The sequence below is a fragment of the Astyanax mexicanus genome, chromosome 8, assembly GCF_023375975.1.
Source record: "Astyanax mexicanus isolate ESR-SI-001 chromosome 8, AstMex3_surface, whole genome shotgun sequence".
Classification (NCBI taxonomy): Eukaryota; Metazoa; Chordata; class Actinopteri; order Characiformes; family Acestrorhamphidae; genus Astyanax; species Astyanax mexicanus.
Window position 1 is genome coordinate 11,337,337 of NC_064415.1, and position 17,033 is coordinate 11,354,369.

Genomic DNA, 17,033 nt, shown 5'->3' on the forward strand with positions numbered 1-17,033 from the left:
CTACAACAACTACTGGTTCATTCTTTACAAACTAACATACAGACACTCTGGCAGAAGCTGGAAAGAGACCGAATATGTCTGAAAGCCAGAAAACGAGAAAGAGAAACTAATCCGCCTGAAACATTTATTACACTCTCCAACTGTAGGGGGAGCCCATGAGCACAAAATCTCAATCCTACCTAGGGGAGCTTTAATAGTCTCAAAGTGACAAAAAATATAGTGTATTGCAATAATTTATGGGACAATATATCGTCCACAAACAATTCTTATCATGACAGGCCTAACAGGAACACATCAGTCCAGTGATCAGCTCATTCCACTGGCTTAAAATACTGACCTTTATCTATAAAGCACTAAACAGGTTCAGATCGGATTACATCTATGAGATGCTGGAGAAATATTGGCCTATTAAACTCCTCAGATCTGTAGAGATCTGAAAATCTGTTAACAGCACCCAGTAAGCTGGAATAAACTCTAAGAAGCTGTGAAATGTTCTGCTCAGACTGTAACCTCTTTTATAAGCAGGCTGAAAACATATCATCGCTGTCCAATGAAGAGCAAGTATCTCAATTTTTGTTGATTTTTAGTTGACTACATAATTTGAACACACAAACTATCTACAGTGTTCCCGCTCTCCGAGTTACTAATTGGCTCCACCTACCCTCCCTAGTATATATACCCCTCAGTTTGCTCAATTCTTTGCTGAGTATTGGATCTAGTTTCACGTGTTCTATTGTTTTTGCCTATTTGTTACTGGCCCCTTTTGTATCCCTGTTTATTGTCTTTTGTCTTGCCCATTCTATTGGTTATCTGTTGCCAAACATGTTTGTATTTTTGACAACTCTTTTGCCTTTTCCCTTGCATTGTTGGATTTACTGTGTGTGACTCTGCTTTGCCTGACTACTCTTTAGGTATAGTGTTTGCTGCCATTTTGTTACCGACCTTGCCTGTCCCCCACAACTCTTATAAGCCTTGTCCCTTTTGTAATAAACTTTTGTAATAATAACTTTTATCTGCGAGTGTCTGTCTTTAATCTGGCCTGTGTGACAATATTTTATCTCTAATTTTCTATTGTTGTGTTTTTTAATGCCCTTTTATTTACAATGTTTTGGAGTGGGTCATCTTTGCTATTTTAGGAATTTAATTAAAGGAATTCGAGGTTGTAATCACAGAGCATCATGATATCTTACCTACGGTAATGAGATTATCACAATACTGTGATTCTGTGATACTCGATATACCGTAAGAAAAATCGCTAGACACTTCACATTATTTTTTTGCTGAAGAGGATAAAATACACCTAAATAAGGAAATAGCAGGAATTATGGACTTATTGGGGTCTTCTGGTCAATCCTTTATGATCCATCAGTTATGCCCTTCTCTCCACTAACCTCAGTGGATGGGTGTGACTAAACATGTTCAGGCAACAACAGAGTAAATATCCACAGCGCTTCTCCAGCCGAGACTCTCACTATAATACAATACCTAATACAATATGATCTATTTCAGCATATCACTGCACTACGTCCCCTGCAGCATCCCCCTGACAAGATAACAGACACGTGGGAGCGTAGTAATCAGGATCTGCCCTGGGCCACCAGAGAAGCTTTCACACGGGAGAAAAACAAGAACTGTGACAGAAACAGTGCTGATGTCCTAGAATGCAAACTATGTATTTACCTTGTCATAGTTGGAAAAAAGTACACAAAGTTTATGAAGTCATGCTTGAAAGATTGTGAACTTTTTAGAAGGTGGATCATGCAGCAAGACAATGACCCTAAGCACACAAGACATTCCATCAACGAATGGCTTAAGAAGGATATAATAAAGGATCAGGAAATGAGCAATGTCAAAGTCCTGACCTTAATCCAATGGAAATGTAGTGGAAGGACCTGAAGAGAGCAGTTAATGTGAGGAAACTCACCAACATCCCAGAGTTGAAGCTGTTTTATGTAGAGGAATGGGCTAAAATTCATCCAAGCTGGTTTAGCTATAGCACTTTATGCTGCAGATACTGGGTGAGGCTAACAAAGCTAATGATAACAGTAATTACATCTACTGTCCATGAAAGTCGAGTATTGCCTTGTACATTGTGGTGATTGCATTCAGCAAAAAGAACACTGGTAAAGTGAAGATAGCGGATGTTCAACACCCTAAACCAGCGCACCGGATTATAAGGAACACTATCAATAAATGTCTATTTCCTGGACTGTTTTCATACATAAGGCGCACCAGATTATAAGGCACATTATGCAAAACTAGTAAGGAATAGGGGTATCGCCATGTTTTCCTTCCAGTTCAGCAGGTCTTGCCGCTGGGTGATGGTGGTGGGGGGGTTTCTAATAGGGCTGGAACTAATGATTATTTTGGTAGTCGACTAATCTGACAATTATCTAATGATTAGTCGATTATTCAGCGATTATTTCTGCCATCTCTAAATACGGAAGAAATATCAGAACATGAGATTTAAATGGAATTAAAATATCTGAATATCTGAATCTCTTGTGTTTGGGTGTTTTGGACAGACAATCTAAGTAGATTGTAATCTGTGTGAGCAAACCATTTACCCATCTCCCATTGCACTTCTGTCTTCAGCTATTTGTGTAATGTGGTACTGTTAAAAACTAACGATTAGTCGACAGTGAAATTTGTTTTTAACAAATTTTAATAATCGATATTGCTGATTATATCGACTAATCATTGCAGCCCTAGTTTCTAAGTTAAGTAAAGCAAAGCTAAGTATAGAAAATGATAATTCTTAAAAAAACAACATTTTCTTTTAAAGTCAAACGAGCGTTGGATGTTAATCTACAGAGATTTCTCTCCTGAAACTTGCTTATTTGGGTGAGTACTGTGCTTCTGTTTATTTACAGTAGGTTTAGATTTCCAGATTCGCACTAAGGCTGGGTGCAGCAGTATTAGCATAAGCGACTAACTGCTAGTAAATGCCAGCTGAGAGCGCTACACTGAGGAACTGCACAAATGGTTTAAAGATAGAAACCACAGCCCATCAGTGTCCAACACAAATGGTCAACATGGTTGTATGAGAGTTTCTGAGAGCCTCTGTGGATTTTTCTCCTTAGTAATCAAAGACAAACAGACAAACACAACTGGTGTGAAGAAAAAGCTGCCTGTGCTGCAATAAAGCATTCAGTTGCTAGCCGCGTGCTAGGCATACATCCCAACAGAACACATAGAAGGATGGCAATACCCACCTCTTGGATACTAAACGTTGTTAAAACTATGCCATGCTAGGCTAAGCTACATAGGCTAAGTCATAACAAATGTGTCTTTAAGTCTCTATGGTGATGCGAAGCAGCCAATAGTTCTCCATCAAGGAAAATGAGCGTTATTCTGAAGCAAAATAACACCACAGTAAAAGGCTTTAAATGGCATCTGAGTATTTTTTTCCCCAAGTGAAGTAACAAATGTACTATTTATATGTCAAACAATATCTTAAAGTGCTCAATAAATTCTGAATTCCATGTTTCTTTAATAAGAAAAAAACGCCAGGATCTTCAACAATAGACCAAGTATACTGTGTCCCATATTTCCAATCATTTTAATACTTTAGCTTCATCTTTAAAGACTATTGTACTTTATATGTTCTCCTCAATCTCACTCATCCAGCTGTATTAGTCAGTATTGGACTGGATTGTGCAACAATGCGTTTCCTGCCAACACAATGTAGCCCACGAAAAGCCAAGAGGTCTCAATTAGTATGCAAACTGATCGCTATCAGCCTACTCCAGCTACACACAGAGACCAAAACTACTCCCTGAATGATCTTGCAGCAACTCCAAGCTCAAACCTTCTGTTTATGAAAAAATAATATATAATAATAGTAATAATAATAATAATAATAAATAAAATATCATTGAAAAGTAACTTTAATTCAGTTATTCAGTTGAAGATGTAAAACTTCTATATCATATAGATGTATTACACAAAGAGTGATCTATTTTGAGCAATTATTTATTTTATTGCTGATGATTATGGTTTATAGCCAATGAAAACCCAAAAATCTGTGTCTTAGAAAATGTGTATATTATATTAGATTAGATCAATTGGTACTTTTGGCAGTGTGGGTAGTGTGCCAAGTCCTGCTGGGAAATGAAAGTCGCATCTCCATAGAAGTTGTCAGCAGAGAAAAGCTCTGACTGTGTGTATCTCCACTCTTCCTCCAGACTCTGCTCCCTTCATTTACAAATGAAATATAAAATGAAATATAACAAAAGTTTTATCAAGTTTAAAGTCAGTGCAGTTTCGTTTTTTCCAGAAAATCTTACAGCACTTCATGCTTACCTCTGCTGAGAACTTTATGGAGATGCAGATTTCATTTTCCAGCAGGACTTGGCACACTGCCCACACTGCCAAAAGTACCAATTGGTCTTTGGGGTTTTTCATTGGCTGTGAGCCATGATCATCAACAATAAAATAAATAAACGCTTAAATAGATCACTCTGTGTGTGATACATCTATATAATATATGAGTTTCACATTTTGAACTGAATTACTGAAATAAAGTGACCTTTCAATGATATTCCATTTTTTGAGATGCACTAGTACTGTATGGTTAAATAAAATTAAAGTGATATAAGTGCAGATAGTTTATTGCCCCCTCACCTGGCAGGAGTCTCCAGTGTACTGTGGTGGGCAGGAGCACACCTCCACAGTGCTGGCCGGACCCCCTCTGCCTGTAGGACTGGCCACCTCCATGCCTACTTCACCGATGCTGAGCCTCTGACTCTGGCTGAAGTACAGTGCTCTGATCCAGACCGCCTCCAGCCTGGACAGCACTCGCATTAACTCCTCCCGAGACGCAGGTCTGTTAGTGCCGCTGTGCCGAAAGTTTCCCTGTAAAAATATATATATAAATATATCATTAGAGATGAAGCTTCCGAAGTTTCGGTGGAAGCTAATGTAAATTATGTTTTATTCCAAGTCATTCTGAAGCATGTGGCATTGCTATTGGTCAATTCATCATAAAAATGTATATTCAGACACCACTGCCAGATTTACATTATGTCAGATTAAGTGTTCCAGCAGATACACATAATACAGCACACAAAAATATAATAATAATATAGTAACATGTATGTGTGAATGTATAAAATAGAACGCACATACAAACTAAACAGAGAAAACATGAGGTAGGTAGCTAAAGTCTAAAATGCTGTATATATATATATATATATATATATATATATATATATATATATATATATATATATATATATATATATATATACATACACACATATACATATACCACATGAAAATGATGAATTCTTTGATTTTACCATTGAAAATTGAAAACCTCTGGAATATAATCAAGAGGAAGATGGATGATCACAAGCCATCAAACCAAGCTGAAATACTTGATTTTTTGCATCAGAAGTGACAAAGATATCCAAAAGCAGTGTGTAAGACTGGTGGAGGAGAACATGCCAGGATGCATGAAGACTGTGATTAAAAACTAGGATTAATCCACCAAATATTGATTTCTGAACTCTTAAAACTTTATGAATATGAACTTGTTTTCTTTGCATTATTTGGGGTCTGAAAGCTCTGCATCTTTTTTGTTATTTCAGCCATTTATCATTTTCTGCAAATAAATGCTCTAAATGACAATATTTTATTTAAAATTTGGGAGAAATTATGTCTGTAGTTTAAAGAATAAAACAACAATGTACATTTTACTCAAAAATAAAGCTATAAATAGCAGAGAATCAGAAAAACTGATTCAGAAACTGAAGTAGTCTTTTACTTTTTTCCAGAGCTGTATTCATAAGTTAGGACACTCTTTAAAAAGCTTTGTCTTTTGGAACATATTCAAATCATATGGATATCTGAGCTTCATTTGAACAGTATTGAGTGATGGAGTGTATATAACTAAACAAATAAAACGTAAGGAATTACATTTAAACATAAGTTGTAACCTGCAACAAACAAAAACATACATTTCTGATAAGAAAAAAGTTCACACTCAATGCCCTAACAGATGGTATTTCCCCTTTTTAGCTAAAATGACCTCAATAAGACATTAGACAATCTCTACAACCATCCATCAGTCTCTGATATTAACTGGGAGAAAGTTTTCCCACTCCTCCATGCAGCATTATTTCAGCTGTTTCATTTCCAGTGTTTGTTTGGATGATCTCAAAGGTATCTTAAACACTTCCTGATACAATAAAGAATTCATGGTGGATCTATGATCGAGAGCTTTCCAGGCTCTACTGCAGCAAAGCAGGAGAGGTACATTTGTTCAGACATGGATAAGCTAGTAGATAGTTACAATTATTTTTCTGATTAATTCTGATTAAGTTTATGCAAACTGAACAAAGAAAACAGCTAAACGGTAATATTAAATATTTAACAAAGCTTGCTTTAATGAAATTTATGTATAGCAATATGTTTTTTAGGAAGTAAGTGATGAAGGCAGCAGATTCTGCATGCTTTGGGTTTTTTAAATTAACTATTCAGATTTTCTCCACGTTTCCAATTCCACCGTCATGTTGCTGCCTGTACATCTGCTCAGAAACCAAAGCCAGGTATGCATGAGACTGGTTAGATCCTGATCCTGACATATTTTTACTGTTCAGTGTTGTGAAATTGTAACCCTCCTTTTACCTTCAAATTTACTAACAGCTTTTATGTTTGGGATTAATTTGACAAACAAATTTTAAACTCTATAAAATTATTATATAATAATTAAATTGGTACCCAAGTTTATGTCACATGCTGTATTTGTTTGTTGACTACTTAAATAGCCATTTACATTGATTTACCTAAAATTTCAAATAAAGATCTTATTGGTATTTTAATGTCTTTATATTATTTCTAAGAAAAACATTTTGTAATTCAAAACACTTAGAATGAAAAATATTTTATATTTTTAAAAACAACAGTAACACTAGGAGTGGGCGATTTGGCCCTAATATAATATCATAATATTTCATAAAACACTAAATGAAAAAATAAATAAATAAATAAAAATAAAGAGTACACTACTGCAAAAAAATAAAAATATATATTTTATTATTGCATAAGATATGATATGGCACACACCTAACGGAGATATTAAAAAATATATAAGACTCTTATCAGATTTGTAACAGAAGTCAATGATCCAGAATGTCATGATACTAATAATAATGCAAATATATCCATATATTCAGGATTAAAGTAAAATAAATGATACTGGACAGAAATAATCTCTATAGTATTTAGTAGATATATAATGAGAAATGAGAACAGTGTGAATTTGTCTTTTGCTAAAAACAGTAAAAAAAAAAACAAAAAACAAAAAAAAAAAACAAAAAAAAAAGTAGTAGTACCCTGATGTGATAATTAGGGGTGGGTGATATGAAACCATATTTCAGGGCATAATATCGTTTACGATATTCAAAAATGTTGGTGATATTGCCGCATATGTGTTGCTTAATGCATCAAGTTAATTTTCTACTTTCTTTAGATTTTTATTAAATACAATTTTTCTTTTTTGTGTAAAAAACAAAGAAGGTGTATCAGACCATTAACTTTATGTTGTATAGTGTTTTTTGGAAGAAATTTGTGTTATTTTTCTAGTTATTTGTTGTATGATGTCACTTCCTGTTTGGGTCACTTCCGGGGGATTTCAGGAGCTCCTGTTTTGATTGTCAGGAATCTAGTCAAGCTCATCCACCTCCATCCTAGGCAAATATCAATGAGGCAATGTCTTTTCACTGTAGTGTTCTTGTGCAGTGCAATTGCAAGTTAAACCAGAGCCAATGAAGACGCAGTAAGCTTGACCATTCGATATGATATGGCACAGCCCTAATGTATAGTATGATAAGTATCTAATTTAATAACTGTGTATTACATTAGATCTATATATATATATATATATATATATATATATATATATATATATATATATATATATATATATATATATATATAATATAGATCTATATTTAACTGGAATGTGCATGAGGTGATAGTTTTACCTCCACTAGTTGAACACGGCCCTGGTAGAGGCGGTCTGGAGAGGGGGATTGTGGGTCTTGGTAAACCAGCGTCATTTTCTGCCCCTGTCAGAACAGGAGAACAGATGATATCTGGTTTATTCTGCTGTATCAGACATGACTGAACAGACACATATCCACCAGTCAGCACATATATAACACTCAGCTAACCACTGCTGAGGATAATTACCCATGAATCAAAGCTACAGAACACAGCCAGGAAGCACAAATACCTTCAGAATAACATCAGGCTGTTTATCCAGCAGGCGCATGCCCTCTCGAGGAAGACCAAAAGACTTCATCTGATACGTGAGGTAGCCCCCATATGACGACACCTGGAATAAACACACAGAACTTCATCACATGATTGTGGCGTTGATATATTTATTATTCTGTTTTTTTTTTTTGTTGCTATAAATTACATCATGTCCTTTTATTGGTTTAAAAGTACTGTATTAAAACTGTGATGTAATATTAAATAAAGCTGCCCATGATTTTTTTCTTCAAATATTTTTATTGAGGGAGTGAGAAAAGAGGAAAAAACAATAACAAATTAGGAAAGTAGAGAACTAGGACAAATCAAATGAGTGGAAAAAAGGCAAAATAAATCTAGTATAAAAGCACAGAAATAATAAACGAAAAAAAATAAATGTACAAAACTAAATAATAATAAATTATTATCTCCCCCCCCCCTCATTTTTCCTTATACGTCCCTACTTTCTCATCCTCCCCATATTCTTTTTAGGTTTGGATTTTTTTAGGTTTGGAATAAAGAAAAAAACCTTGTATGTTAAACTGATTGAATACTATCACTTTAATACAAACAGTAATATGAATAGTCACTGTTTGAACTCTTTTAGAGAAGAGGCTCTCACCCGGTCCCCCAGGTAAGACTGAGGCAGGACCCAGTGCAGCTGCCGCACCGACACCGGCAGCTCCTGAACATCCGCCACCACCGTGTCACTGAGAGAGTTCAGCACAGAGGGAACCTCCTCCAGATCAGACGACATCAAACGCCAGGAGCGCATGTCCACAAACTGAGAGAGAGAGAGAGAGAGAGAAAGAAAGAAAGAGAGAGAGAGAGAGACTTACAATTAAGCAATACATTTCAATCTTGTCCTCGAAATTGGTTTAAAGGTCTCATTCCATCGTTTTAAAATAATTTTAAACAGTCTAATTGTAAAAGTGAGCCTTTTTTGTGTGAAAAAAAAAAATGCTCCGGTGTTTCTATTTAGCCCTTTTTTAGTTCACTTGATTAGTGGTCTCTGAAGAAAGACAGGTTTTAGGCTCTTGCTCATGAATATTCATAAAAGCAAACATATAACATCTGATTGGCTAATAGAACTGCAGCAGAGAACACTGTTCACAACCCAATTTACATATTAATGTACACGTACACAGGACAAAAAAGAAGAAACACACACACACCCACACACAAATACACACACACCTTCCCCCTGCGCTTCTCTGAGCTTCGGCACTGCTCTGTGGCTCCGAAGCAGAAACACTTGGTGCATCCTTTAGGATTGGCTGGGTCAAAATGGAACGATCCCTTGCGGCACGTGTCACAGCGAGGACCCTCCACATTAGTCTGATCAAAACACACAAAAACACAATTATCATATTTTATTTAATATAATTTTAATAATACAGTATATATAGTAAAGTAAAGTAATTCCCTGTTATTAAAGTTTTTTTTCCATTGGCTAACACACTAAAATGACATGTGTACCACAATTAATAAAACTGACGAACAGAGAGTATAACCTCAAGTCTCCAAAACTCTAGAGAATGAGATAGGGAAGAAGAGGGAAAGTGAGGAAGAGACAGAGAGAGAGAGAGGGCGGAAGTGTGAGAGAAGGATGAAGGGTGAGAGGAGAAGAGGGTGAAAATGAGAGGGGGAGGAGGAGTGAAAGAGGGAAGAAGAGAGAGTGAGGAAGAGAGAGAAAGAAAGAGAGAGAGAGAGCGAGACGGACATGTGTGAGAAGGATGAAGGGTGCGAGGAGAAGAGCGTGAGAATGAGAGGAGGAGGACAGGTGAGAGAAGGAGGAGGAGGAGTAAGGAAGAGTGTGAGAATGAGAGGGGGAGGAATAGTGAAAGAGGGAGGTAGAGAGAGAAAAAGGATCAGGGAGAGAATGAGAGGGGGAAGAAGAGAGAGAGGAAGGAAGAGAGAGACAAAGGTAGAGGGAGAGAATTAGAGGGGGAGGAAGAGAGAGAGGGAGGGCAGAAGTGTGAGAGAAGGATGAAGGGATATTATTAAAATATTTTAGCAATTGGAAAAAAAGGTGTAAAACTATGTTTTTATTACGTCAAGATAGTAAAAGCAACATAGTCATCAGTCAAGTAAGTGGAGTAAAAAAAAAAAAAAACAGTAAAGCTTTTAATATTTTTGTATTTTAGCATAATATATCTGCCCGAGCGTTACCTTGCAGAGGCACTGTCCGCTGTTGGGGTCACATATCTGTGGGGTCACTCCTCCAGCATTACACGAACACCTCAGACACTCTGGGAAGCTGTAATACCCGGAAACACACTGAGAGCACTGCCGTCCTCCGATTCTGGGTTTACACCTGAAACACAATACAGAGAACCACACACACACACAGTATTCACATTCCATTAATCAATAATTAATTAAAGAGTGCTACTGTGTTCAAATTATGTAGTTCATAAAAAAAAGGTACAAAATAGAGATATTATTATACATGTTTTTTGTTTGGCAGTAATAGACAATTTTTTTCCAGTAGTAATGGAAGCTTTTATATACCAATTAACATCTAATTTGATGCAACACCTCAGATAAATCCATACTTATAATATATATGAATTAATAATTCATAGTTCAGCTGATGACTGGGACTCACGTGCACTGTCCGGTGGTGACGTGGCACTGGCCCGTGTCTCCAGTAGTGATCCCGATAGGGGAGCAGTCGCAGCCCTCGCAGCCGAGCAGCGGGTGATAGCTGAAGGTGCGTCTCACGCACACCTCACACGCAGGCCTGACCGTCTGCGGGGGGCAGATACACTCGCCCGTCACCTCGTCACACAGACGCTGACCACACTCACACCCTGCACACACACACACACACACACACACACACACACACACAAACACACACACACACACACCAGATCACAGAAACGAGTTTAATTAGGTCTGGAAAACTGAATATTTTACATATATTATTTTCTTATATTTACAACTAGATTTGCTTAAAGATCTCCAGGATTTTGGTTAAATATTCTTCGGACTGATGAGACAAAATTTTAACTTTTTGGAAGATGTGTTTCCTGTTACATCTGGTGTAAAACTAATACACATACTTAAAAAATATATACATCATACTGAATGTAAAACATGGTGGTGGTAGTTTGATGGTCTGGTGCTTGCTGTAATAGACGGAATAGGAATAGGAATTCTGCTCTGTACCAGACAATCCTGTTCATGATCTCAGGCTCAGGTGTACTTGGGTTCTGCAGCAGGACAATGACCCAAAGCAAAGGCCACCTGGTTTTGGAGTGGTCTAGTCAAAGTCTGTTTGAGACTGAGGCTGTGGATGATCTTAAACAGGAGGTTCATGCTGAAAAAGTATCTGAACTAAAACAATTCTGTAAAGAAGAGTGGACTAAAATTCCTCCACAGAGATGTAAAAGATTGAAAAAAGCCAGGTTATTAGTTTTATGGGGCAAACACTTTTTTTTAACAGAGGGCTAGATTAGTTTGGATAGATTTTTTGTTTCTTTAATACATAAAATTACCACTTAAAAAGTGCCTTACATTTCAACTCAGGTTATATTTGTCTAATATTAAAGTTTTTTTTGATAATTGCAAAAATATCAGTATGACAAAAAAGCTAAAAATAAAAAAATAAACATTTTTCATGCCACTGAACATATGATTATTCATTATTTTAACTGAACTTAAAAACATTACACATTTTGGAGCATTCCCATTGGTAGTACAACTGACCTTCACTTTGTTAAAAGGTAAAAAAAAAAAAAAAAAAAAAAGCAAAATAAAAAGGAAATACATGTTTTTTTATCTGGCAGCAAGGATATTATCATATTTCATCTATAACTATGACTGTATCATTATTGTCGTTGTCCTAAACTGACAGGCTGATCATCACTCTCCCTCTGTTTGTGTCGATGTCCCAGTCTGCCAGCAGAGGGTACTCACGTCTGCAGTACGGAAAGCCGAAGAAGCCTGTGGCACAGCGTGTGCACTGCCGACCAATGACGTGAGGCCTGCAGGAACACTGGCCTCCCATTGGTTCACAGGTGGGGCTGGTTGAGCCCATTTTATCACACTCACAGGGCAGAGCACCATTGTAGTAGTGGGCAACCACGGAGCGGGCAGAGGCCTCACAGAACGGAGAGGCACTGTCCGGACTGAGAGACATAAGAGCTCAGTTAGAAAGACAACATCTTCCAGCAGGATAATAAATACATTTGTTTTCTTATTCTGATAAAAGAAAATAACTAAATTAGTGTGAAAGCACAAAGTCGCTTTTGGACAAAAACCTTAAATGCCAAATTAAAATTCAAAAATGGAGATACAAGATTTCTGTCCAACAGTCAAGATTTTTTTATACAGTACAAAGGTTTTGGCTTTATATCACTATATACAGTATCTTATACTGGGTGAAAATTACATAATTAGAATATCTTAATGGATGTATGTAGGTATGCATGGATAGATGGATGGCTGTATTTGTCATTAAATTAGTTTTTTAAGCAGTTTAAATAGAAATGGATGGATGGATGAATGGATGGATGCATGGGTGGATGGATGAATGGATGGATTGTTTATAAATATGTGTCATTAAATGATTTCTAAGGCAATTTAAAGAGAAATGGATAGATGGATGGATTGTTTGCAAATACTTGTCATTAAATGATTTTTAAGACAGTTTAAAGAAAAATGGGTGGATGGATAAACGGAAGGATTGTTAGTGAAGACTTGTCCCTAAATGAGTTTTAAGACTTTAAGAATTTAAAGAGAAATGGATGGATAGATGGATGGATGGATGGATGGATGGATGGATGGATGGTTTGTGAAGATGAGCCATTAAATGAGTTTTAAGACAGTTTAAAAAGAATTGGATGGATGCATGAATGGATGGTTAGGTGGATGGATGGATGGGTAGATGGATGGATGGATGGATGGTTTGTGAAGATGAGCCATTAAATGAGTTTAAGACAGTTTAAAGAAAAATGGATGGATGGACATATGGATGGATAGGTAGACGGATGGTTTGTGAAGATTTGTCATGAAATGAGTTTTAAGATAATTTAAAGAGAAAAGGATGGAGGTATGGATGTATGAATAGATGAATGAATGAATGAATGAATGAATGAATGGATGGTTTGTAAAGACATCGTTAAAAGAGGTTTAAGACAGTTTAAAGATAAATTAAAGGAGGTATGGATGTTTGGAAGATGTATAAATGGATGGATGGTTTGTGAAGACTCATCATTAAATGAGTTTTAAACAGAAATGAATGGAGGTAAGGATGTATGGATGGAGGCATGGATGGAGAGTTAAGACAGTTAAAAGAGAAATGGATGGATGGATGAGTGTATGCTAAATTAATTGCTAGATTAACTGAACTCACTTATGCATTTTTTAGTTAAGCACTAGCACTACATCTCTAACTTGGATAAGTAATGTCCTCTTAAACACACATGCCTTTATCAGCATCATACAAACTGAACTGCATAATATACCTGTCTCAAACCATGCAGGATCATATACCTGATTTATTTAGTTTTTACCTCAATAACATAACCCATGTATTTATGTCAGTCTCCCTGATACTCACTGGATGTAAAAGCCCTGAGAGCCGCACTGGCTGATGAAGTCTGAAGCTTTATCCAGTGGTTTAGCTCTGAGCAGATCAGGGCTGTACTGCTCCTCAGGAACCGCCAGGATATAATCCTTCAACAAGACAGAGACAAGTAGAGGAAACACAGTCAGGCGTGTCATTAAAACTTCCACTGTGCTGATGATCTGATCTGCTCACATACAAGACTGATCTCGCTTCCTCTATGTGCTTTATATAGTACCAGTCAAACAGCTGGGATAAGGTGTGGGAATCTCAAGAAACACTGAACAAGATAATGATTATTTTATAATATTATGAATCTGGGATATTCAGTTTATGACAAGATGATTCCCTATGACACAGCATCTGTGTTATCGAAGAGGATAAAATACTCATAAATAAGCAAAGAAACAGAAATTATGGATTTATTAGTGTCATATTCATAGAATTTAACATCCAAGTTCCAGAATTTCCCTATGGGATCAATAACGTAAGTAAGTAAGTAAGTAAGTAAGTAAGTAAGTAAGTAAGTAAGTAAGTAAGTAAGCAACTAAGTAATTAAGTACATAAGTAACTTAGTAAGTAAGTAAGTAAGTAAGTAACACATTTCTACCTACCTACCCACCTATCAATCAACATTCTTTACCGCAGGTTTACGCTATTCATTTGGTTATAGCGCCACCATGAGGAGAAATGAAGCAGTAACTTTAGTAAGTCTAATTGGGGGACGAGTCCTAAAGAGTTTAAAGTAGAGCTTTGTGTAGGAGTACATCACAGACCATTTTTATTGCATATTATTGCATACATATCGTACAGTATCGTGATATCATCGTTATCATGAAATGCCATTTGATTCCCACCCCTTGTGGTCACCATCACTAATGATTGTAATGCATTACCTACTTTAAGAATAGAGTAAGACTCTCTAAAGCATATTGGCACTATACAACCTTGTTCTATGTGTATTAAGACCTCAAGACTTTAAAAAGTCCAGCAGAGGCAATAAAGAAGCCCTGAGAGACAGTCAGCCGGTCACATACCAACCACAGTACCATCCTTCTCCCCATCCTCCCATCCTCTTATCCTCCTCTCCTTTTAAGGAAGCAGATCTATACACTTCTAAAGAACAACTCAGCTGAAGCACCAAGCCCTCGTGAGGCCATACTCTAATACCAGCAGATCACATCAGGCTGGATTAAGGGCTAATAAAAGCAGCAGGAATGAGGCAGTTAAATCAGAGCTGCTGACCAGAGTCAGAGTTCTTCCTTTAGGGATCTTCAGTGTGATGACCAGCGTCTGCTGCTTGGCATCCAGGATGATGCGTCTGTCTGCTATAACCACACTGCGGCAGCCGGACACGGCGGGACAGAATGAGGCGTTCAGATAGCCTGAGCAGGACAAGATACACGAGATACAGAGAAAAAGAGAAAATTAGAAATTGTTAATTAACTGTTAATTTTAATTTTTTACAAATAATTTACCAAATAATGTCTATTAAAGCCAGGTTCTTAATGTTTAGGTGCAGTATTTCAGGTGGTTGCTATGGAATTCCAAGTTGTTGCTTGGTAATGTCCCTGTTAGGTCACTGTTATGGAATCTCAGGTGGTTGCTATAGTGTTGCTAGTTGATTGCTATTTTTGCAAGGCGGTTGTTTTTTTTTTTTTTTTTTTACAGTGCGGCTTCTATGGTATTCCATATGGCCATGTTTGTGTCCCTATGTGGCTGCTATGGTATTTTAGGGGGTTAGTAGTTTCCCTGTTATGGAATTGTTATGGAATCTCAGGTTGTTGCTATGGTGTTGATCAGTGATTGCTTGATGGTCCAAGATGGTTGCTATTTTATTTACTATATGGCTGCTATGGTATTTCAGGTGGCTGCTTTTGTGCCCCTATGTGGCTGCTGTGGTATTTCAGTGAGTTGGTAATGTCCTGTTAGGTCATTGTTATGGAATCTCAGGTGGTTGCTATGGTGTTGCTAGTTGGTTGCGATTTTTTAATGTATGGCTGCTGTTGTATCCCAGGTGGCAGTTACTGCATTAATATATGGCTGCTATGGTATTTCAGGGGGTGGGTAATGTCCCTTTTAGGTTATTGTTATGGGATTCCAGGTTGTTGCTACGGTGTTGTTAGGAGATTGCTTGATGTTGCAAGATGGTTGCTATTTTTTACTGTATGGCTGCTATGGTATTTCAGGTGGCAGTTATTGTGTCCCAATTTGGCTGCTATGGTATTTCAGGGGGTTGAATTTCCCTGTTAGGTCATTGTTATGGAATTCCAAGATTGCTAGATGTTGCAAGATAGTTGCTATATTTTATTTTTGTGTGTATTCTATAATATTCCAAGTGGCTGCTATTGTGTTCCTAGGTGGCTGCTATGGTATTTGTTAATATTGCGTTGCTTAAGTGGTTGCTATGGTGTTGCAAGGTGGTTATGATATTGCAAGATGGCAATATACAGTTTGCCAAGTGATTTCCACTGTCCATGTGCTCACCTGTCCATGTGTTTCCCATGTTCAGAAGGACCTCCACAGGAAAGGTGGTGTGCTCAGGCTGACAGTACTGAACTATAAATACATAGCGGCCTGCCTGAGGCAACTGTGTACTCAGCTCTGCTTCAGTCTGAAGGTCAAAATAGAGAAAAACCATGTTATATTTCCCAATTTAAGAAAACAGGTGAACCCCAACTATATCCAATAGAATTATAACAAGTGTTTAATCCTGGACTGAGCTCTGATTGAGCTACAGAACTGTGAGTGGCAGGTAGAAAGTGTACCTGTGGGTATTTGAGCAGCAGCCCATCACACCGTCCTGAAGAAGGAGGAGTTAATCTGGTTGGACGAATCACAGAGGAGGTGTCCAGAACAACGGCTGTAGAGGGAGTGTTGAACTGACTCTGAACACAGTGCTCACTGAAATGGGGAACACACACACAGTTGTAATGATGATTGTAGCAAAAACGCAGACTACATCTAGACGTTGAATACTGACATTTATTAGTGAGGTACAGTGACCAAAACCCAACATCTGGTCAACATTGAACATAAACATAAAGCCAACGCTTGGTTTTGACTTTAAACCGTTTTAAATTTTAACTAAGAGTAATCTGTCTAATATTAAAGAGCCCTCTAAGTGGTATTAAAGTATTAAAGAGTCCTCCCAGACACTGAATCCTGGGTAATGCTGCTTTGCCATCAGCAT

The 17,033-nt window shown here is 37.1% G+C and overlaps 1 protein-coding gene across 26 annotated transcripts in view; it reads right to left on the reverse strand.

Moving 5' to 3' along the window:
* LOC103029844 (laminin subunit alpha-3) overlaps positions 1–17,033 on the reverse strand; it is a 168,630-nt gene that overhangs the window by 49,923 nt on the left and 101,674 nt on the right. For all 26 annotated transcript variants that reach the window (XM_049483164.1, XM_049483161.1, XM_049483187.1 and 23 more), the window contains 12 exons: positions 16,609–16,744; positions 16,328–16,454; positions 15,086–15,225; positions 13,835–13,950; positions 12,190–12,401; positions 10,874–11,078; positions 10,435–10,579; positions 9,460–9,600; positions 8,885–9,046; positions 8,243–8,344; positions 7,992–8,075; positions 4,627–4,857 (listed from right to left, as the gene is read on the reverse strand). In XM_049483164.1, coding sequence (XP_049339121.1) covers positions 4,627–4,857; positions 7,992–8,075; positions 8,243–8,344; positions 8,885–9,046; positions 9,460–9,600; positions 10,435–10,579; positions 10,874–11,078; positions 12,190–12,401; positions 13,835–13,950; positions 15,086–15,225; positions 16,328–16,454; positions 16,609–16,744 — 1,801 coding nt within the window. The remainder of the gene's footprint in view (positions 1–4,626; positions 4,858–7,991; positions 8,076–8,242; positions 8,345–8,884; positions 9,047–9,459; positions 9,601–10,434; positions 10,580–10,873; positions 11,079–12,189; positions 12,402–13,834; positions 13,951–15,085; positions 15,226–16,327; positions 16,455–16,608; positions 16,745–17,033) is intronic.